The sequence below is a fragment of the Nerophis lumbriciformis genome, linkage group LG13 (assembly GCF_033978685.3).
Source record: "Nerophis lumbriciformis linkage group LG13, RoL_Nlum_v2.1, whole genome shotgun sequence".
NCBI classification, from domain to species: Eukaryota; Metazoa; Chordata; class Actinopteri; order Syngnathiformes; family Syngnathidae; genus Nerophis; species Nerophis lumbriciformis.
Window position 1 is genome coordinate 43,854,827 of NC_084560.2, and position 23,094 is coordinate 43,877,920.

Here is a 23,094-nt window from a genome sequence, read left to right on the forward strand (position 1 = left end):
GTCCCGATCCGATATTTGGATCGGATCGGCTGCCGATATTTGCCAAAAATTGCGTATCGGCAAGGCATGGGAAAATGCAGATCCAGATCCAGTTTAAAAAAAAACTCCGGTCCGTGTTTTCCAACGCACCGATTTAAATAATACATTCCACTTTTCTGCAACGCCCTAATTTCCGTTCCGCATTTTCCAGCACACCTTCAACACATCCACAGGTCTGTGAATTCTCACGCAGTTGCTTTTAGCTGCTGGCATTACATGACAGGCTCTTCTCACTCTTTCCTGTGTCTCCCTCTCACAGACAGCAAGCGCAACTTCTTACACACGTCACATAATGTCACGACATACGTCACATACGTATACGTCCTCCCCGAGCAGAGAGGTAGCAGCATGGCTAACGTTAGCTGTGATGCTAGCGCAGCCGTGCGAGCAACGCTCCCTCTAAGGTGCTCGCCTGTGCAATTGCGCACTGTTTAAGCGTCCTCTGCGCACAGCAAATCTATGCCACGCACAAAATCAAATAAAAAAATAAGCGCATAACAATTTTCGACACACGGACACGACAGAGAAAACAGTTTTCGTCATCATTGTTCAAATATTGTGACGTCTGTCGAGACGCTTATCTCCATTCGGTGCCACACGCCCACACCATCAAAATGCCGAGGCAAAAATTCTACATCAACACCGTATGAAAAAATTACTGATTTTTTTAGTTGTGATTTCCTTCTCTGCATGAAAGTTTAAAAGTAGCATATATTAATGCAGTATGAAGAAGAATGTTTTAATGTAGACATGCAAGCCTTGAAAGAAAATTTTGAAAATCAAGACTACATTTCCTGCAAATGGGTGCATGATTAATCTGTGTTTACACGTGATTCATGTAATATTTTATGTCATTAATTGCATGCATTTTCTTCATATCATGAATAATGTTGTCCCGATACCAATATTTTGGTACCGGTACCAAAATGTATTTCGGTACTTTTCGATACTTTTTTATAAATTAAGGGGACCACAAAAATGGCATTATTGGCTTTATTTTAACAACAAATCTTAGGGTACATATGTTTTGTATTGGAAGTCTGTCCTTATATAAAATAGTGAACATACAAGACAACTTGTCTTTTAGTAGTAAGTAAACAAACAAAGGCTCCTAATTAGTCTGCTGACATATGCAGTAACATATTGTGTCATTTATACACCTATTATTTTGTCAACATTATTAAGGACAGGCTGTAAAAAAAATATTATTAATCTACCGTATTTTCCGCACTATAAGGCGCACCGGATTATTAGCCGCACCTTCTATGAATTACATATTTCATAATTTTGTCCACCAATAAGCCGCCCCGGACTATAAGCCGCGCCTACGCTGCGCTAAAGTGAATGTCAAAAAAACAGTCAGATAGTTCAGTCAAACTTTAATAATATATTGAAAACCAGCGTTCTAACAACTCTGTCCCAAAATGTACAAATGTGCAATCACAAACATAGTAAAATTCAAAATGGTGTAGAGCAATAGCAACATAATGTTGCTCGAACGTTAATGTCACAACACACAAAATAAACATAGCGCTCACTTTCTGAAGTTATTCTTCATTCGTAAATCCTTCGAATTCTTCGTCTTCGGTGTCCGAATTGAAAAGTTGCGCAAGCGTGGGTTCCAAAATGGCCGGCTCCGTCTCTTCGAAGTCATCGGAGTCAGTGTCGCTGTTGTTGTCCAGTAGTTCTGTGAATCCTGCCTTCCGGAAAGCTCGGACCACAGTTGTGACCGAAATATCTGCCCAGGCATTTACGATCCACTGGCAAATGTTGGCGTATGTCGTCCGGCGCTGTCTGCCCGTCTTAGTGAAGGTGTGTTCGCCTTCGGTCATCCATTGTTCCCACGCCGTTCGCAGTCGTGATTTGAATGCCCTGTTGACACCAATATCCAGCGGTTGGAGTTCTTTGGTTAATCCACCCGGAATGACGGCGAGTGTTGTATTTGTGTGCTTCACTTGTTTTTTGACACCATCTGTGATGTGGGCGCGCATGGAGTCGTATATCAACATGGACGGAGCTGCGTGAAAAAAGCCACCCGGCCTCTTCGCGTAAACTTCCCTTAACCACTCGCTCATCTTTTCTTCATCCATCCATCCCTTCGAGTTAGCTTTTATGATGACGCCGGCTGGAAAGGTCTCTTTTGGCAAGGTCTTCCTTTTGAATATCACCATGGGAGGAAGTTTCTGGCCATTAACATGGCAAGCTAGAACCACAGTGAAGGACGACTTCTCATTCCCTGTGGTGCGAATATTCACCGTACGTGCTCCCGTTGTATCAACAGTGCGGTTCACAGGAATATCAAAAGTCAGTGGAACCTCGTCCATGTTGATAATGTTCTCTGGCCGGATCTTTTTTTCCGCTATCTTGTTTTTACAATATGCACGGAAAGTAGCCAGCTTTTCTTTAAAGTCGTTAGGCAGTTGCTGTGAAATAGTGGTCCGTGTGCGGATGGAGAGATTGCGTCTTTTCATAAACCGGAAACACCAAGAAGCACCACCTTTAAAATCATCCAGGTGAAGTTCGCTTGCTAGCGTTGTTGCCTTCATTCGAATAGTGATGGTGCTGACACTTCTGCTTGCTGCTCTCTGCTCAACAACCCACTGTTCGAGTTCGTCCTCCAACAGTTGCCATCTTGCTTTGTTCCCTCGGAAACTCTGTTTTGTCTTCTTTACCTGGCGCAGGTCATCTTCTTGCTTCCTCCACCTACGCACCATTGATTCATTTATGTTATATTCTCTTGCTGCTGCTCTATTTCCGTGTTCTTCGGCATGACTTATTGCCTTAAGTTTAAATTCTGCGTTATAAGCGTGTCGCTTAGTAGGAGCCATTTTGTAGTCTGGTCTTTACAGATGTAAACACACAAAGGAAATGAAACGAAATATCCGCGCGCTTCTTTTTCTTCCGGGGGCGGGCGGTAGCGCTTCCTGTTCTATGGGGGCGGGTGCTTACCTTGGCGGTTGCTTGCGTAGAAGAAGAAGCGCTTCCTGTTCTACCGGGAAAAAAGATGGCGGCTGTTTACCGAAGTTGCGAGATCGAAACTTTATGAAAATGAATCGTAATAAAGCGCACCGGGTTATAAGGCGCACTGTTAGCTTTTGAGAAAATTTGTGGTTTTTAGGTGCGCCTTATAGTGCGGAAAATACGGTACTTGTTTATTTACTGTTAATATCTGCTTACTTTCTCTTTTAACATGTTCTATCTACACTTCTGTTAAAATGTAATAATCACTTATTCTTCTCTTCTTTGATACTTTACATTAGTTTTGGATGAGACCACAAATTTGGGTATCAATCCGATACCAAGTCGTTACAGGATCATACATTGGTCATATTCAAAGTCCTCATGTGTCCAGGGACGTATTTCCTGACTTTATAAACATAATATAAACATTAAAAAAGCAAAAGAAGATTTTGTGATGCTAAAAAATATCGACGTAATCATAGTAGTATCGACTAGATACGCTGCTGTACTTGGTATCATTACAGTGGATGTCAGGTGTAGATCCACCAATGACATTTGTTTACATTTTGACGCCGGTGAGCTACGGTGTGTAGTGGAGCATGTTTACCAATCCTCGTCTACTTGTAAGAAACTTACTTTATTTGTCGCCATGGAGGCGAGGATTAGTGATTTAGAAGTAGCTAAAACACTGCCAACTACGCATGGACTTTAGTCGCTAGCTCGCTCGCCATGTCTTAAAGCACCTCTCAGTGTTATAACTTCACCTTTATCCTTAGGTTTTAGGCCAAAATGCGTCCGTTCTCCCTTTTCTGTCTACACACTGTGTCTGCTTGTAAGTACTCCGTGTGTGTGCGCTGCCGAACATGCTCCTCTGCTCGTAAACCAGTAATGACACGACGTGACGTGTGGGGTACCGGTACTTTTTAGAGGCAGTACAGTACCGAATATGATTGTCAGAAAAACTTTCTGTTCTCTAAGTTCCCAATGAACAGACAAGAGGTTGTTTTTGTTGCACCAAGCATAGGCTAGGAAAATTCCATTGTGTACGATGGGAGGAGACGGGAGGGGGGTTATCTATTGTGATCCAAGACTTGCCCAAGCTCGAGCCAGTACCAGCCCAAGCCCGAGGCATCTTTTTCTCTTGTGTTAATGTGACCAAAAACAATGTTTGTTTACATACCCCACATTCCTTTAGAAACAGCTGTTGTTATGTAAACAGGGAATATCCAAATAAAAAGAGGTGGCGTACAATCTTTCACCAGAGTGTGGTGGAAGACTGTACAGACAGAGTCAATTGAGCCAAATTGAATTGTGTCTCTGTTTATTTATTTGCTTCTTGTCTCGTTTAATAGATGTCATCAGTGTTTGAACCTGACATTGATTCATTAGTATCGTGGTACTATACTAATACCGGTTTACCATACAACCCTAATCATGAATAAACAATATTTACGACTACATTTTAAAATATAACGTGTTGCCCTGTTTTTCTTTTTGTTGCAAAGTATTAAAAAAAGGACTTAAAATACAGTTTTCTATGTGAAATTTAGAATATGAAAATTAATGTTACTTTATTCAAAAAGTAAATAATAGTAATAATTAAAGCTGCAAGCAGCATTGGTCGGGCCCGCGTATTTGGCAGGTGCTAGTCCTAACTGTCCCAATACTTTTGTCCAGTGATGGTCATAAGTGTCCCAAGACTTTTGTCTAGTGTACCTACCTTGTCTGCATTGTGTGGGCACGTTGGTGCTTCCTGCTTTTAAGCAGCCATCTTAAAAAAAACAGCAGCGCAGCAGCATCAGCGCAGCAGGTCTTTGAAGGGTCATAAAATCAAAACCGGAGCAGTTAGAAAAAAAGCGCTTCTGTCATTGTAATCACAAGGGTTGAATCTCTCTCCTGTGTGAGTTTGAAGGCGAAACGACAAACGTTTCAGAGGAGTTCGTTTTTGAAGGAAGGTGACCGGTTTTTACAAAAAAATTGTTTTGAAGGGGGAATAGCAAACTTCCTGTTGATTTTTGCTGGGGGTTGTCAATTTATGAAATGTAGGTCTAAGTGAGACCTACATAGAGGTTTTTGTGTCATGTCTCTCCGACCTTCCCAGTGGGAGTTACAGGCAGTTTTGTCAATTTTTTCTTCCGAGGAGCAGTTTTTTGTGAGTTTTATTAAAAAATTGCGGTAGAGCGCATTTTTGAGATTTGGGGTTAGGTTTTTTTTATTAGATCGCAATTTCTGCCAGTCCTGATGTGTGCGTTCAGTTCGGTGAGTTTTGAAGCATGTTAAGGGGGTCAAATTACAGCTCAAAGAGGCAAAAGTGACTGTTTTTAATACTTTTTTGTCTTGAAGGGGGAATTGCCAACTTCCTGTTGATTTTAGCCCGAGAATATACGATTATGAAATCTAGGTGTAAGTCACACCTACATAGAGGTTTTTGTGTCATGTCTCTCCGTCCTTCCCAGTGGGAGTTACAGGCAGTTTTGTCAATTTTTTCTTCCGAGGAGCAGTTTTTTGTGAGTTTTATTAAGAAATTGCGGTAGAGCGCATTTTTGAGATTTGGGGTTAGGTTTTTTTTATTAGATCGCAATTTCTGCCAGTCCTGATGTGTGCGTTCAGTTTGGTGAGTTTTGAAGCATGTTAAGGGGGTCAAATTACAGCTCATAGAGGCAAAAGTGACTGTTTTTAGTACTTTTTTGTCTTGAAGGGGGAATTGCCAACTTCCTGTTGATTTTAGCCCAAGAATATACTATTATGAAATCTAGGTGTAAGTCAGACCTACATAGAGGTTTTTGTGTCATGTCTCTCCGACCTTTCCAGTGGGAGTTACAGGCAGTTTTGTAAATTTTTTCTTCCGAGGAGCAGTTTTTTGTGAGTTTTATAAAACAAATTGCAGTAGACCGCATTTTTGAGATTTGGGGTTAGGTTTTTTTATTAGATCGCAATTTCTGCCAGTCCTGATGTGTGCGTTCAGTTTAGTGAGTTTTGAAGCATGTTAAGGGGGTCAAATTACAGCTCAAAGAGGCAAAAGTGACTGTTTTTAGTACTTTTTTGTCTTGAAGGGGGAATTGCCAACTTCCTGTTGATTTTAGCCCGAGAATATACTATTATGAAATCTAGGTGTAAGTCAGACCTACATAGAGGTTTTTGTGTCATGTCTCTCCGACCTTCCCAGTGGGAGTTACAGGCAGTTTTGTCAATTTTTTCTTCCGAGGAGCAGTTTTTTGTGAGTTTTATTAAAAAATTGCGGTAGAGCGCATTTTTTAGATTTGGGGTTAGGTTTTTTTATTAGATCGCAATTTCTGCCAGTCCTGATGTGTGCGTTCAGTTTGGTGAGTTTTGAAGCATGTTAAGGGGGTCAAATTACAGCTCAAAGAGACAAAAGTGACTGTTTTTAGTACTTTTTTGTCTTGAAGGGGGAATTGCCAACTTCCTGTTGATTTTAGCCCGAGAATATACTATTATGAAATCTAGGTCTAAGTCAGACCTACATAGAGGTTTTTGTTTCATGTCTCTCCGACCTTCCTAGTGGGAGTTACAGGCAGTCTAGTTGGTTTTTTTCCTAGGGGGCGCTAGAGCGCAATTTTGAGTTTTGTGGTTCGGTTTTTTTTTTAAAAAGGCAATTTTCGCAGGTCCTGATGTGTGGGTCAAATATGGTGAGTTTTGAAGCATGTTAAGTGGGTCAAATTACAGTTTAATGTGGCGGCGGAAGAATAAAGAATAAAGAATAAAACCTTACAAATTCAATAGGTCCTTATGTCCCATTGCATAAGGACTCCCTGTGGGAGTCCTTATGCAATGGGCCATGCGGGCCCTAATAATGACGAAAATATACAAACCCCGTTTCCAAATGAGTTGGGAAATTGTGTTAGATGTAAATATAAACGGAATACAATGATTTGCAAATCCTTTTCAATCCATATTCAGTTGAATATGCTACAAAGACAACATATTTGATGTTCAAACTGATAAACATTTTTTTTTGTTGAAAATAATCATTAACTTTAGAATTTGATGCCAGCAACACGTGACAAAGAAGTTGGGAAAGGTGGCAATAAATACTGATAAGTGTGCAGGCAGGTGTGCAGGCTAATTGGGAACAGGTGGGTGCCATGATTGGGTATAAAAACAGCTTCCCAAAAAATGCTCAGTCTTTCACGAGAAAGGATGGGGGCGAGGTACACCCCTTTGTCCACAACTGCGTGAGCAAATAGTCAAACAGTTTAAGAACAACATTTCTCAAAGTGCAATTGCAAGAAATTTAGGGATTTCAACATCTACGGTCCATAATATCATCAAAAGGTTCAGAGAATCTGGAGAAATCACTCCACGTAAGCGGCATGGCCGGAAACCAACATTGAATGACCGTGACCTTCCATCCCTCAGACGGCACTGTATCAAAAACCGACATCAATCTCTAAAGGATATCACCACATGGGCTCAGGAACACTTCAGAAACCCACTGTCAGTAACTACAGTTGGTCGCTACATCTGTAAGTGCAAGTTAAAGCTCTACTATGCAAAGCGAAAGCCATTTATCAACAACACCCAGAAACGCCGCCGGCTTCTCTGGGCCCGAGATCATCTAAGATGGACTCATGCAAAGTGGAAAAGTGTTCTGTGGTCTGACGAGTCCACATTTCAAATTGTTTTTGGAAATATTCGACATCGTGTCATCCGGACCAAAGGGGAAGCGAACCATCCAGACTGTTATCGACGCAAAGTTCAAAAGCCAGCATGTGTGATGGTATGGGGGTGCATTAGTGCCCAAGGCATGGGTAACTTACACATCTGTGAAGGCACCATTAATGCTGAAAGGTACATACTGTCATGTCTGTGTAATCATGTTTTGTTTTAAGTCATGTTTTGTTTAGTTTCTGGCTTTTCACTCCCTTGTCTTGTTTGCATGATTACCCATTAGTTTCACCTGTTCCATGTTTGGACTCATTGTGCACTCCTGTCACCATAGCAACCATTAGTTTTCACCTGTCACGTCACGCACCTGTTTCACGTTTTGAGTCACGCACCTGCTTTCACTAATCATGTCCATAGTATTTAAGTTCATTCATTTTCTGTTGTTCGTCCTGACGACATCTCCACATTTATGCTCGACACATTTCTAACTCCTTTTCATGTCCATCGTTCACGCTGCTCCTTTTTTGTCTATGCCAAGTTTTGTTTAATTGTTCATAGTTTCTGCCCTTGTGCAATTTTTGTGTTTATAGTCAAGTTTTGTACTTCCGCCCTTGTGCGCGCTTTTCGTTTATTCCTTTTTTTTGATAGTTTAAATAAATCATGTACCTTCATTCCCGTCTCGCCCGTGCCAACTTTCCGCTGCATCCCGGAAAAGCAAACACCCAGGACCAAGTCTTGACACATACAGGTTTTGGAACAACATATGCTGCCATCTAAGCGCCGTCTTTTTCATGGACGCCCCTGCTTATTTCAGCAAGACAATGCCAAGCCACATTCAGCACGTGTTACAACAGCGTGGCTTCGTAAAAAAAAAAGAGTGCGGGTACTTTCCTGGCCCGCCTGCAGTCCAGACCGGTCTCCCATCGAAAATGTGTGACGCATTATGAAGCCTAAAATATGACAGCGGAGACCCCCGGACTGTTGAACAACTGAAGCTCTACATAAAACAAGAATGGGAAAGAATTCCACTTTCAAATTAGTTTCCTCAGTTCCCAATCGTTTATTGAGTGTTGTTAAAAGAAAAGGCCATGTAACACAGTGGTGAACATGCCCTTTCCCAACTACTTTGGCACGTGTTGCAGCCATGAAATTCTAAGTTAATTATTATTTGCAAAAAAAAAATAAAGTTTATGAGTTTGAACATCAAATATGTTGTCTTTGTAGTGCATTCAATTGAATATGGGTTGAAAATGATTCGCAAATCATTGTATTCCGTTTATATTTACATCTAACACAATTTCTCAACTCATATGGAAACAAGGTTCAAGGTTCAAGGTTCAACTTTATTGTCCCCGCGGGAACATTTGTCTTGGGCACAGTGCAATCATTGCTTTCTTAACATACCCAAAAACAACAGAACAAAAACACAAGCACAGACACAACCACAACCATACAACTAACATTTAAACATCAGAACATGGAGCTTGATAGACATAGGTGGCACTTTGATGTAGGCATAAAATCTACAGTATGGAGATAAAGATAAAGTACCAATGTGCATTGCACTAGAGCTCATGGATAAAGTGCTGTGTGCTAAAGTGCTTAGTTCTAAAGTGCTATGTGCTAAAGTGCTAAAAAAGTGCTAACCTATGTATTAAAATTCTATTGCACATTGTTGGTCAGCTTAATGGAGGCTGGGACAAATGATAATTTAAGGCGGTTAGATTTGCATAGTGGGACCCGGAGTCTTCTCCCTGATGGCAGGGTTCCATATTCAGGAAAGAGTGGATGTTGTGAGTTGGAAATAATTTTCTTAGCTGCTCATAGATGCTCTGTATAGGCTCATATTCTTTCCTCCCTACGATTTTCATTGCCGTTTTATGCATGTCCCGGCCAGTTTGCTTTTTTAGCTTAACGGTTAGTTTGCCAAACCATGAGGTGATCCCGTATCTAATGATGCTCTGTACAATGGCACGGTAGAAAAATCATCATGATGTGGCTGCTTACGCCGTACAATCTTAATCTTCGCAAAAAAAATATAGCCTCTGTTGCAGTCTATTGCACAGGGTTTGTAAATGTTGACTTCATTTTTAAATTTCCCTTTAACAACATTTTGTCTGTCTGCTATCTTAAAGAGACAACCTGTTGCTTTTATTCTCAAAATGTCTCTCAGTCAACTTCCCTATTTGCCTTTTTTTTTTTTTTTTTGTCTGGTGTCTATCTTTGCCTTTCATACGTCTATCTTCAGGATGTACCGCGGAGAGAAGGATTTGGCGAGTAAATACCGGCACGTAATTCCGTCTCCTCCTCACCCACACGGAGCTCAGAAGAAGCTCCCACGTGCAAATATGCCAGTTAAAGGGGTGGAAAAAAAAAAACGGGAAAATGTCAGTCGTGTCCTTCCCACCACCCACAAAAATGGAGTGTGGCACAGCATGAAGGGACAGACGGACAGACTAAAAAAACATGAATTTACCACGCGGCAAGTGTCGTGCTCGGAATGATAAGCGGTGCTTTAAATGCATCACACACTACCTGCAAGGGAATTTCAATCATATGTAATTAAATTGACATCATTTCTTTCATCGTCCTTTTTGTCACCTTTTTGTTTATTTTATCACAATGCACATGTTGTTGCTTTATTTCTCTCATTTCTCCTCACCAACCACTCCAAAGTAATCTTTCCTTTTCTTTTTCTTTTGTGGGCGCTTCTTCCATTATTTTCTCAAAGTAAGTCAGATCTTAAGTGTGCCTTTTCTGTGTGTGTGTGTGTGTGTGTGTGTGTGCTGTGTTAAAGGTAAGCGTGTTGCTGCCATCATCAGGCAGACACTTAAAGCTTCAAGCTGCTTTCCAACACTGCAAATCCTAAAGTGCTCTTAAACCCAAGTGCTGTATTTTTTTTTTTAATTTATTTTATTTATTATTATTATTATTATTATTATTATTATTATTATTATTTATTATTATTTATTTATTTTATTTTATTTTATTTTATTTTTATTTTTATTTTTTTTTATTTATTTATTTATTTATTTATTTATTTATTTATTTATTTTTATTTATTTATTTTTTTTCCCTTTTGTACATCATTTTGATTTGTCTCATCCCCAATAATGCAAATGATGAAGTAAATACCAGGTCAAAAAAAATAAATCACGGAATAATCTCCCTTTTATTTATTAGTATTATTTTATTCTATTCTTATTTTATTATATATTACCGTATTTTCCGCACCATAAGGCGCCCTGGGCTATAAGCCGCGCCTTCAATGAACGGCATATTTCAAAACTTTGTCCACCTATAAGCCGCCCCGTGTTGTAAGCCGCATCTAACTGCGCTAAAGGAATGTCAAAAAAAACAGTCAGATAGGTCAGTCAAACTTTAATAATATATTAAAAACCAGCATGATGTGGGCGCGCATGGAGTCGTATATCAACATGGACGGAGCTGCTGAAAAAAGCCACCCGGCCTCTTCGCGTAAACTTCCCTTAACCACTCGCTCATCTTTTCTTCATCCATCCCTTCGAGTTAGCTTTTATGATGACGCCGGCTGGAAAGGTCTCTTTTGGCAAGGTCTTCCTTTTGAATATCACCATGGGTGGAAGTTTCTGGCCATTAGCATGGCAAGCTAGAACCACAGTGAAGGATGACTTCTCATTCCCTGTGGTGCGAATATTCACCGTACGTGCTCCCGTTGTATCCACAGTGCGGTTCACAGGAATATCAGTTGCTGTGAAATAGTAATCCGTGTGCGGATGGAGAGATTGCGTCTTTTCATGAACCGGATCCCTGTCACTTGGTAGGAGCCATTTTGTGGTCTTTACAGATGTAAACACACAAAGGAAATGAAACGTACGGTATATCCGCGCGCTTTTTCTCCTTCTACGCGGGCGGGTGGTTGCTTACAGTAGAAGAAGAAGCGCTTCCTGTTCTATGGGGGCGGGTGCTTACCTTGGCGGTTGCTTGCGTAGAAGAAGAAGCGCTTCCTGTTCTACCGGGAAAAAAGATGGCGGCTGTTTACCGAAGTTGCGAGACCGAAACTTTATGAAAATGAATCTTAATATTTATCCATATATAAAGCGCACCGGGTTATAAGGCGCACTGTCAGCTTTTGAGAAAATTTGTGGTTTTTAGGTGCGCCTTATAGTGCGGAAAATACGGTATTATTATTATTATTAATTTTTATTTTATTTTATTATTATTATTATATATATATTTTTTTATATATATCTGTCTGTCTCTGGCCTCGTATGTGTGTGTGTGTGTGAGAATGTGTCTGTCTTTGTCGTCTTATTTGTTACATAATTGTGCCATTTGTCCCTCGTTAGTGGGACCTGAGTGGGGTGGGAGGGTGGGTGGGTGGTTTGGGTTTTAAGGGAAAGGGTGTGAATCATTTACTGACTTTAAAATTGTATTGTTTGGACTTGCACTTTTTTCTGTCTATTTGAAAATGCCAATAAAAAAAGTTGGGAAAAAAAATAAAATAAAATAAATCACGCAATAACAAATTGCTTTGTATTGTAGTGTGCACAATTGAGTGAAAATAAGCAGCAAATATGTTCAGGAAAATGTTTAAAAAATGTCAGTGTTCAAAAACAAGAAAAAAAAAATACAAAAATGAGGGGTATTTTATTAGAACTAAGCAAAATTATCTGCCAATAGAACAAGACAATTCGGCTTGTCAAGACTTTCCAAAGCAAGTAAAATTAGCTAACCTCAATAAACCCAAAAATAGCTTAAAATAAGAATATTATCACTAATAACAAGTGCACTTTTCTTGGTAGAAAAAAAAGACATCTTTTTGCTCAATATGTTGAAAAATATTCTTAAATGAAGTAAATGCTAGTGCCAATATCTTGAAAAAACTATCAACTTACAATGGCATTTTTTTGGTATTATTTCTTGGTATTTGAGTCTGTTTAAGACCAATGTCTTGAAAAAATACTCTTGAATCAACACTGTAGTTAATACTATGATCAATGTTAATTAAAAACTAAAAGTGAGATAAAAATAATAATGGAAGTATAATTGTTTGTATATATTATATAATTGGTGCAAATGTTTAACGCGTGTACAAGGATATTTCACATGTCTTTACTGTGTATATAATTTTATGTTGTGTATAATGTGTATTTATAATATGTTGTACAAAGGACATTTCGTATTTTTCGGAAGTTCATCTTGTACTTGACATTGTTTATAAGGTTAGGCGCAATAAGTGTTCAACTTCAGCCTAAACCCTTTCGGTCTGTTTGTTTATTTTGTTGACCATTGACCGAAGAAGAAGAATAATAAACTCAACTAAGTTTAGCTGATTGGAGAGCTAGCTTCCGCAGCTAGTGGGTCCATGACCCATGACTTCTGTTTTGTTTAATCTGCCATTTTACTGCCGTGTGACAGGCACCGTTAGGAAAATCATTATGTGTAAATAACTCATTTCACAACGTATATGTCTGCGGTTTACAGTCCGGTGTTGTTAATATATGGAAAATGTTGTTTTCTTCTAAAATGTAGTGGGTGCGGCTTATATACCAGTGCGCTCTATAGTCTGAAAAATATGGTAATTGTTCAAAACATTTTGTTGCTGTATTAAGGAATTCTATAACTATTAGAATCTGGGAATATTTTTTTAAACATTGTTTTAATTCCTGCTATCTTGATTAAAAAAAGTGATGATGCCAATTCATGTTAAATCATAATAATAATAAGATAACATTTGTGCTTTTGGCTAGTACACTGCAAAAAGTCAGTGTTCAAAAACAAGAAAAAAAAATACAAAAATTAGGGGTATTTTATTTGAACTAAGCAAAATTATCTGCCAATAGAACAAGACAATTTGGCTTGTCAAGACTTTCCAAAACAAGTAAATTTAGCTAACCTCAATGAACCCAAAAATACCTTAAAATAAGTATATTCTCACTAATAACAAGTGCACTTTTCTTGGTAGAAAAAAAAGAGACCTTTTTGCTTAATATGTTGAAAAATATTCTTAAATGAAGTAAATGCTAGTGCCATTATCTTGACATAATGATATTACATTTCTTGAAACCAGCAAACTTATACTAAAAACTAATTTATTGTTTTTAATTGAACAGCAACAAGGCTCCTAGCAGCTCAGGTGGTCTAAAAATGCATTTTTCCATGGATAACATGACATCATCGCGCCAAGTGTGTGCTCTTTCAGTCAATTAGTGCGCATATATACAGCCCGGAACCCCGGCCAAAATGTTTTAAATTGTAATTTTGAAGAATTTATCTGAATGTGCATGAACTATTTCTATTCAAAATAGTTAGAAATGTCAAATGTTTAAATATTAACTGTCAGTTTACTGTACTGTGCCAACTGTACTACTATATGAGTACCTATTTTCTATTGTTTCATTGAAAATAAAACAGCAAAGTCCATTTGGCTGTCATCTGTTTTAATTATGAGACACAATTGTGTCAAAGTCATGATTTTTTATGTTCATGCTTGAAATAAGAAATGATGACTTTAAAAAAGTAGTTTTATACTTGTGAGTGTTGATGACACAGCTTTGCAACACTTGATATTCTAGTTTCAAGCATGTTTTACTCAATATAGGTCATCAAATCTCAGCAACAAGCTGTAATATCTTACTGAGATCATTTAGGACACTTAAAACAAGTAAAACACTCTAACATAAAATCTGCTTAGTGATAAGAATGATCTTATCAGACAGAAAATAAGCAAATATCACCCTTATTTGAGACATTTAATCTTACTTGGATTTCAGTTTTTGCAGTGCAGAGATCATTAACGTTTTAATATTATTTATTATAGTCTAATACAAGGGTGTCCAAAGTGTGGCCCAGGGGCCATTTGTGGCTCCCAACAAAAATTTTTAACGGCCCTCGGCAAATGAAATGTAACGAGAAAAAAGTTGCAATGTTGACTCCAATAACACAAACACATGCAGACTGTTTTTTTTCTTTAAAACTGTCATTGCTTGAACAAATAATTAATTAAAATTAATGTTGTGTATGAATTATTGACCTATTTTAAGGCTTCAATTACTTCACAACAAATATTCCACTATGACATTTTTGGCGGGAAATTGTGTGTGTTTGCCATATAAAAAAAAAACAGCATAAAACAAACAAACCCACATTTTTTTTTTAAATAATAAAAACTTAGAATGAACAAAATCTGGAGTTGAAATAGGGACTTAAGTGTTGAAATTTAAAAAGTGTTTTATTTGAACTTATTTTAACATTTTAATGAGTGGGGCCCTTTTGGAGCCCCTAGCATTTTAGTGAGATAAAAACAAATATATAATTTTCAGTCATTTAAAAAAAATAAAAAAATTATGCATTACAATCAATAGTGTCCAATTTAAGTCTCCAATTACTTCACATCAAATATTCTACTTTAAAAAATTTTAGGAAAAAAAAATCACTTTTTATATGTTTGTCATAAAACGACAAACCTTAAGTTGATCTAGAGATTTAAGCGTTGATAAAAATATAAATGACTTATTTTTAACGTTTTTATGATAGATATCCTTCCGGGTCCCTGGGACCAAACTTGAGGGGGAGCCTTAAAGGTTAAAAATAAATCTATATATTGAATTTAAAAATAAGAAAAACACGGCAAAATGATATTCCACTGTGTGGCCCTCAATTGAAAAAATTTGGACACCCCTGGTCTAATGTTTGTGTCATGACTGGATCTTGGGTGTTTGCTTTTCCGGGATGCAACGGAAAGTTGGCACGGGCGAGACGGGAATGAAGGTACATGATTTATTTAATGTATCAAAAAAAAGTGCAAACGAAAAGCGCGCACAGTGGCGGAGAATAAACTATGAAACCAAAAGACTATAGCAAAAAGGTACAAACGAAAAACACGCACAATGGCGGAGAACAAACTCTGAAACCAAAAAGACTATAAACATGGAACAAAAACTTACTTGGCTTGGACAAAAATAGTTGCATGAAGAATGGACATGGAAAGAATGGACAGAGCATAAATGTGGTGATGTCGTCAGAACGACAAACTGAAAAGAATGAACTTAAATACTACAGACATGATTAACGAAAACAGGTGCGTGACTCAAAACGTGAAACAGGTGCGTGACGTGACAGGTGAAAACTAATGGTTGCTATGGTGACAAACAAGAGTGCACAATGAGTCCAAACGTGGAACAGGTGAAACTAATGGGGTAATCATGGAAACAAGACAAGGGAGTGAAAAGACAGAAACTAAAGAGTCCTATAACTAAACAAAACATGACTTAAAACAAAACATGACAGTTTGTACATCATTTTAACAGCTTTACTTTCCGTCTTCCATCCATTAACTGCACCCCTTTGCTCTTTCAGCTCAAGCAAAGCGAGGCGAATGCCGACACCAAAGAGAAGCTCCCGCTTCGACTCAGGATCTTCGAAAAGTTCCCCAACAGACCTCAGATGGTGAAGATCTCCAAGCTGCCGTCTGATTTTACTGTGCCCAGAATCAGGTATGTCAGTCCCCCTGAGGAACCTGCAAGATTGACCCCATTCTGTCAAGCACCATCCCAATCATTTTCTCATAGGAAACCATGGAAATAGAAATCATCTGTTCTAGGGTCAAACTGGCCTCGTCATAAAAACTTTATACTGCCAATGCTCAAAGTAACATTTTCTCATTATGCAAGTGCAAAAGGACACTTTTAGTAAGCAAAAATATCGTGACTCACAGGTGACTAAACGCATACTTTCCCTCTCTTCTCATTTATGATGTATTATTGTCGATCTAACCATATTGTGCTGAGCTGTGTATGCAAACCATGTCCAACCACGTGGCTAATTTGCATAAGAGAGCTACACTGCAAAAAGTCAGTGTTCAAAAACAAGAAAAACAAAGACAAAAATGAGGGGTATTTTACTTGAACTAAGCAAAATTATCTGCCAATAGAACAAGAACATTTGGCTTGTCAAGACTTTCCAAAACAAGTAAAACTAGAGCGCAATTTTGAGATTTGGGGTTAGGTTTTTTTATTAGATCGCAATTTTTGCCAGTCCTTATGTGTGTGTTCAGTTTGGTGAGTTTTGGAGCATGTAAAGAGGGTGAAAATACAGCTCAAAGAGACAAAATTGACTGTTTTTAGTACTTTTTTGTCTTGAAAGGGGAATTGCCAACTTCCTGTTGATTTTTGCCCGAGGATATACAATTATGAAAACTAGGTCTAAGTCAGACCTACATAGAGGTTTTTGTTTCATGTCTCTCCGACCTTCCTAGTGGGAGTTACAGGCAGTCAAGTTTTGTTTTTTTCTAGGGGGCGCTAGAGCGCAATTTTGAGTTTTGAGGTTTGGTTTTTTGATAAAAAAGTTTTGCCGTATATTACTGATGTGTGTGTAAAATTTGGTGAGTTTTGAAGTATGTTAAGGGGGTCAAATTACAGCGCAAAGTTGCGGAAGAATAATAATAATTAAAGCTGCAAGCAGCGTTGGTCGGGCCCGCGTATTTGGCAGGTGCTAGTCCTAAGTGTCGCAATACTTTTGTCAAGTTTTAGTCCCAAGTGTCCCAATACTTTTGTCCAGTGTAAGTGTCCCAATACTTTTGTCCAGTTGTGGTCGTAAGTGTCCCAATACTTTTGTCCAGTTGTAGTCCTAAGTGTCCCAATACTTTTGTCCAGTGGTAATTCGAAGTGTCCCAATACTTTTGTCAAGTTGTAGTTCTAAGTGTCCCAATACTTTTGTTAAGTTTTAGCCACAAGTGTCCCAATACTTTTGTCCAGTGGTAGTCCTAAGTGTCCCAATACTTTAGTCGACATTTAGTCTGAAGTGTCCCAATACTTTTGTCAAGTTTTAGTCCCAAGTGGCTTTTGTCCAGTGTAAGTGTCCCAATACTTTTGATCCAGTTGCCCAATACTTTTGTTCAGTGGTAGTAGTAAGTGTCCCAATACTTTTGTCAAGTTGTAGTCCCAAGTGTCCCAATACTTTTGTCCAGTTTTCGGCCTAAGTGTCCCAATACTTTTGTCCAGTGGTAGTCGTAAGTGTCCCAATACTTTTGTCTACTTTTAGTCCAAATTGTCCCAAGACTTTTGTCTAGTGTACCTACCTTGTCTGCATTGTGTGGGCACGTTGGTGCTTCCTGCTTTTTAGCAGCCATCTTAAAAAAACAGCAGCGCGGCAGCATCAGCGCAGCGGGTCTTTGAAGGGTCATAAAATCAAAACCGGAGCAGTTAGAAAAAAAGCGCTTCTGTCATTGTAATCACAAGGGTTCAATCTCCAGTGTTAGTTTGAAGGCGAAACGACAAACGCGCTCAGAGGAGTTCGTTTTTGAAGGAAGGTGACCGGTTTTTACAAAAAATTTGTTTTGAAGGGGGAATAGCAAACTTCCTGTTGATTTTTGCTGGGGATTGTCAATTTATGAAATGTAGGTCTAAGTGAGACCTACATAGAGGTTTTTGTTTCATGTCTCTCCGACCTTCCCAGTGGGAGTTACAGGCAGTTTTGTCAGTTTTTTCATTCGAGGAGCAGTTTTTTGTGCGTTTCATAAAAAAATTGCGCTAGAGCACAATTTTGAGATTTGGGGTTAGGTTTTTTTATTAGATCGCAATGTGTGTGTTCAGTTCGGTGAGTTTTGAAGCATGTTAAGGGGGTCAAATTACAGCTCAAAGAGGCAAAAGTGACTGTTTTTAGTACTTTTTTGTCTTGAAGGGGGAATTGCCAACTTCCTGTTGATTTTAGCCCGAGGATGTACAATTATGAGAACTAGGTCTAAGTCAGACCTACATAGAGGATTTTGTTTCATGTTTTTCCGACCTTCCTAGTGGGAGTTACAGGCAGTCTAGTTTTTTTTTTCCTAGGGGGCGCTAGAGCGCAATTTTGATTTTTGCGGTTCGTTTTTTTTTATTAAAAGACCATTTTCGCAGGTCCTGATGTGTGGGTCAAATATGGTGAGTTTTGAAGCATGTTAAGTGGGTCAAATTAGTGCTCAAAGAGGCGGCGGAAGAATAATAATAAAGAATAATAAAACCTTACAAATTCAATAGGTCCTTATGTCCCATTGCATAAGGACTCCCTGTGGGAGTCCTTATGCAATGGGCCATGCGGGCCCTAAAAATGAGGGGTATTTTACTTGAACTAAGCAAAATTATCTGCCAATAGAACAAGGACATTCGGCTTGTCAAGACTTTCCAAAACAAGTAAAACTAGAGCGCAATTTTGAGATTTGGGGTTAGGTTTTTTTATTAGATCGCAATTTTTGCCAGTCCTGATGTGTGTGTTCAGTTCGGTGAGTTTTGGAGCATGTAAAGAGGGTGAAAATACAGCTCAAAGAGACAAAATTGACTGTTTTTAGTACTTTTTTGTCTTGAAGGGGGAATTGCCAACTTCCTGTTGATTTTTGCCCGAGGATATACAATTATGAAAACTAGGTCTAAGTCAGACCTACATAGAGGTTTTTGTTTCATGTCTCTCCGACCTTCCTAGTGGGAGTTACAGGCAGTCTAGTTTTTTTTTTTTCTAGGGGGCGCTAGAGCGCAGTTTTGAGGTTTGGTTTTTTGATAAAAAGTTTTGCCATATATTACTGATGTGTGTGTAAAATTTGGTGAGTTTTGAAGTATGTAAGGGGGTCAAATTACAGCGCAAAGTTGCGGAAGAATAAGAATAATTAAAGCTGCAAGCAGCGTTGGTCGGGCCCGCGTATTTGGCAGGTGCTAGTCCTAAGTGTCCCAATACTTTTGTCAAGTTTTAGTCCCAAGTGTCCCAATACTTTTGTCCAGTGTAAGTGTCCCAATACTTTTGTCCAGTGGTAGTCCTAAGTGTCCCAATACTTTAGTGTACTTTTAGTGCGAAGTGTCCCAATACTTTTGTCCAGTTGTCGTCGTAAGTGTCCCAATACTTTTGTCCAGTTGTAGTCCTAAGTGTCCCAATACTTTTGTCCAGTGGTAATTCGAAGTGTCCCAATACTTTTGTCAAGTTGTAGTTCTAAGTGTCCCAACACTTTTGTTAAGTTTTAGCCACAAGTGTCCCAATACTTTTGTCCAGTGGTAGTCCTAAGTGTCCCAATACTTTAGTGTACTTTTAGTGCGAAATGTCCCAATACTTTTGTCCAGTTGTCGTCGTAAGTGTCCCAATACTTCTGTCCAGTTGTAGTCCTAAGTGTCCCAATACTTTTGTCCAGTGGTAATTCGAAGTGTCCCAATACTTTTGTCAAGTTGTAGTTCTAAGTGTCCCAACACTTTTGTTAAGTTTTAGCCACAAGTGTCCCAATACTTTTGTCCAGTGGTAGTCCTAAGTGTCCCAATACTTTAGTGTACTTTTAGTGCGAAATGTCCCAATACTTTTGTCCAGTTGTCGTCGTAAGTGTCCCAATACTTCTGTCCAGTTGTAGTCCTAAGTGTCCCAATACTTTTGTCCAGTGGTAATTCGAAGTGTCCCAATACTTTTGTCAAGTTGTAGTTCTAAGTGTCCCAACACTTTTGTTAAGTTTTAGCCACAAGTGTCCCAATACTTTTGTCCAGTGGTAGTCCTAAGTGTCCCAATACTTTAGTCGACATTTAGTCTGAAGTGTCCCAATACTTTTGTCAAGTTTTAGTCCCAAGTGGCCCAAAACTTTTGTCCAGTGTAAGTGTCCCAATACTTTTGATCCAGTTGCCCAATACTTTTGTTCAGTGGTAGTAGTAAGTGTCTCAATACTTTTGTCAAGTTGTAGTCCCAAGTGTCCCAATACTTTTGTCCAGTTTTCGGCCTAAGTGTCCCAATACTTTTGTCCAGTGGTAGTCGTAAGTGTCCCAATACTTTTGTCTACTTTTAGTCCGAATTGTCCCAATACTTTTGTCTAGTGTACCTACCTTGTCTGCATTGTGTGGGCACGTTGGTGCTTCCTGCTTTTAAGCAGCCTTCTTGAAAAAACAGCAGCGCAGCAGTTCTTTGAAGGCTCATAAAATCAAAACCGGAGCAGTTAGAAAAATTATTTCGATAACTTTTATTTGGAAGGGTTCAATCTCTCTCCTGTGTTAGTTTGAAGCTGAAACAACAAACGCGCTCAGAGGAGATAATGTTTGAAGAGAAGTGACCGGTTTATAAAAAAAAAAATGTTTTGAAGGGGGAATTGCAAACTTCCTGTTGATTTTTGCTGAGGGTTGTCAATCTATGAAATGTAGGTCTAAGTAAGACCTACATAGAGGTTTTTGTTTCATGTCTCTCCGACTTTCCCAGTGGGAGTTACAGGCAGTATTGTCATTTTTTTTCTTCCGAGGAGCAGTTTTTTCTGCGTTTTATTAAAAAATTGCGGTAGAGCACAATTTTGACATTTGGGGTTCGGTTTTGAAGCATGTTAAGGGGGTCAAATTACAGCTCAAAGAGACAAAAGTGACTGTTTTTAGTACTTTTTTGTCTTGAAGGGGGAATTGCCAACTTCCTGTTGATTTTTGCCCGAGAATATACTATTATGAAATCTAGGTGTAAGTCACACCTACATAAAGGTTTTTGTTTCATGTCTCCCCGACCTTCCTAGTGGGAGTTACAGGCAGTCTAGTTTTTTTTTTTTTTCGTAGGGGGCGCTAGAGCGCAGTTTTGAGGTTTGGTTTTTTGATAAAAAAAAGTTTTGCCTTATATTACTGATGTGTGTGTAAAATTTGGTGAGTTTTGAAGTATGTTAAGGGGGTCAAATTACAGCTCAAAGAGACAAAAGTGACTGTTTTTAGTACTTTTTTGTCTTGAAGGGGGAATTGCCAACTTCCTGTTGATTTTTGCCCGAGAATATACTATTATGAAATCTAGGTGTAAGTCACACCTACATAAAGGTTTTTGTTTCATGTCTCTCCGACCTTCCTAGTGGGAGTTACAGGCAGTCTAGTTTTTTTTTTTCCTAGGAGGCGCTAGAGCGCAATTTTGAGTTTTGAGGTTTGGTTTTTTGATAAAACGTTTTGCCGTATATTACTGATGTGTGTGTAAAATTTGGTGAGTTTTGAAGTATGTTAAGGGGGTCAAATTACAGCTCAAAGAGACAAAAGTGACTGTTTTTAGTACTTTTTTGTCTTGAAGGGGGAATTGCCAACTTCCTGTTGATTTTTGCCCGAGAATATACTATTATGAAATCTAGGTGTAAGTCACACCTACATAGAGGTTTTTGTTTCATGTCTCTCCGACCTTCCTAGTGGGAGTTACAGGCAGTCTAGTTTGTTTTTTTCTTAGGGGGCGCTAGAGCGCAATTTTGAGTTTTGAGGTTTGGTTTTTTGATAAAAAGTTTTGCCGTATATTACTGATGTGTGTGTAAAATTTGGTGAGTTTTGAAGTATGTTAAGGGGGTCAAATTACAGCTCAAAGAGACAAAAGTGACTGTTTTTAGTACTTTTTTGTCTTGAAGGGGGAATTGCCAACTTCCTGTTGATTTTTGCCCGAGAATATACTATTATGAAATCTAGGTGTAAGTCACACCTACATAACGGTTTTTGTTTCATGTCTCTCCGACCTTCCTAGTGGGAGTTACAGGCAGTCTAGTTTTTTTTTTTCCTAGGGGGCGCTAGAGCGCAATTTTGAGTTTTGAGGTTTGGTTTTTTGATAAAAAGTTTTGCCGTATATTACTGATGTGTGTGTACAATTTGGTGAGTTGTGAAGTATGTTAAGGGGGTCAAATTACAGCTCGAAGAGACAAAAGTGACTGTTTTTAGTACTTTTTTGTCTTGAAGGGGGAATTGCCAACTTCCTGTTGATTTTTTGCCCGAGAATATACTATTATGAAATCTAGGTGTAAGTCACACCTACATAAAGGTGTTTGTTTCATGTCTCTCCGACCTTCCTAGTGGGAGTTACAGGCAGTCTAGATGTTTTTTTTCCTAGGGGGCGCTAGAGCGCAATTTTGAGTTTTGAGGTTTGGTTTTTTGATAAAAAGTTTTGACGTATATTACTGATGTGTGTGTAAAATTTGGTGAGTTTTGAAGTATGTTAAGGGGGTCAAATTACAGCTCAAAGAGACAAAAGTGACTGTTTTTAGTACTTTTTTGTCTTGAAGGGGGAATTGCCAACTTCCTGTTGATTTTTGCCCGAGAATATACTATTATGAAATCTAGGTGTAAGTCAGACCTACATAAAGGTTTTTGTTTCATGTCTCTCCGACCTTCCTAGTGGGAGTTACAGGCAGTCTAGTTGTTTTTTTCCTAGGGGGCGCTAGAGCGCAATTTTGAGTTTTGAGGTTTGGTTTTTTGATAAAAAGTTTTGCCGTATATTACTGATGTGTGTGTAAAATTTGGTGAGTTTTGAAGTATGTTAAGGGGGTCAAATTACAGCGCAAAGTTGCGGAATAATAATAATAATAATAATAATAATAAAACCTTAGAAATTCAATAGGTCCTTATGTCCCATTGCATAAGGACTCCCTTCGGGAGTCCTTTTGCAATGGGCCATGCGGCCCCTAAAAATACAAAAATGAGGGGTATTTTACTTGAACTAAGGAAAATTATCTGCTAATAGAACAAGAACATTTGGCTTGTCAAGACTTTCCAAAACAAGTAAAATTAG

The 23,094-nt window shown here is 38.6% G+C and overlaps 1 protein-coding gene across 5 annotated transcripts in view; it reads left to right on the top strand.

Annotated features, from left to right (window-relative positions):
- Window positions 1–23,094, top strand: part of nalcn (sodium leak channel, non-selective) — a 333,104-nt gene that overhangs the window by 179,637 nt on the left and 130,373 nt on the right. For 4 of the 5 annotated variants that reach the window (XM_061970749.2, XM_061970750.2, XM_072914538.1 and 1 more), the window contains one exon: window positions 15,967–16,103. In XM_061970749.2, coding sequence (XP_061826733.1) covers window positions 15,967–16,103 — 137 coding nt within the window. The remainder of the gene's footprint in view (window positions 1–15,966; window positions 16,104–23,094) is intronic. The other variant, XM_061970748.2, reaches the window with a different exon arrangement.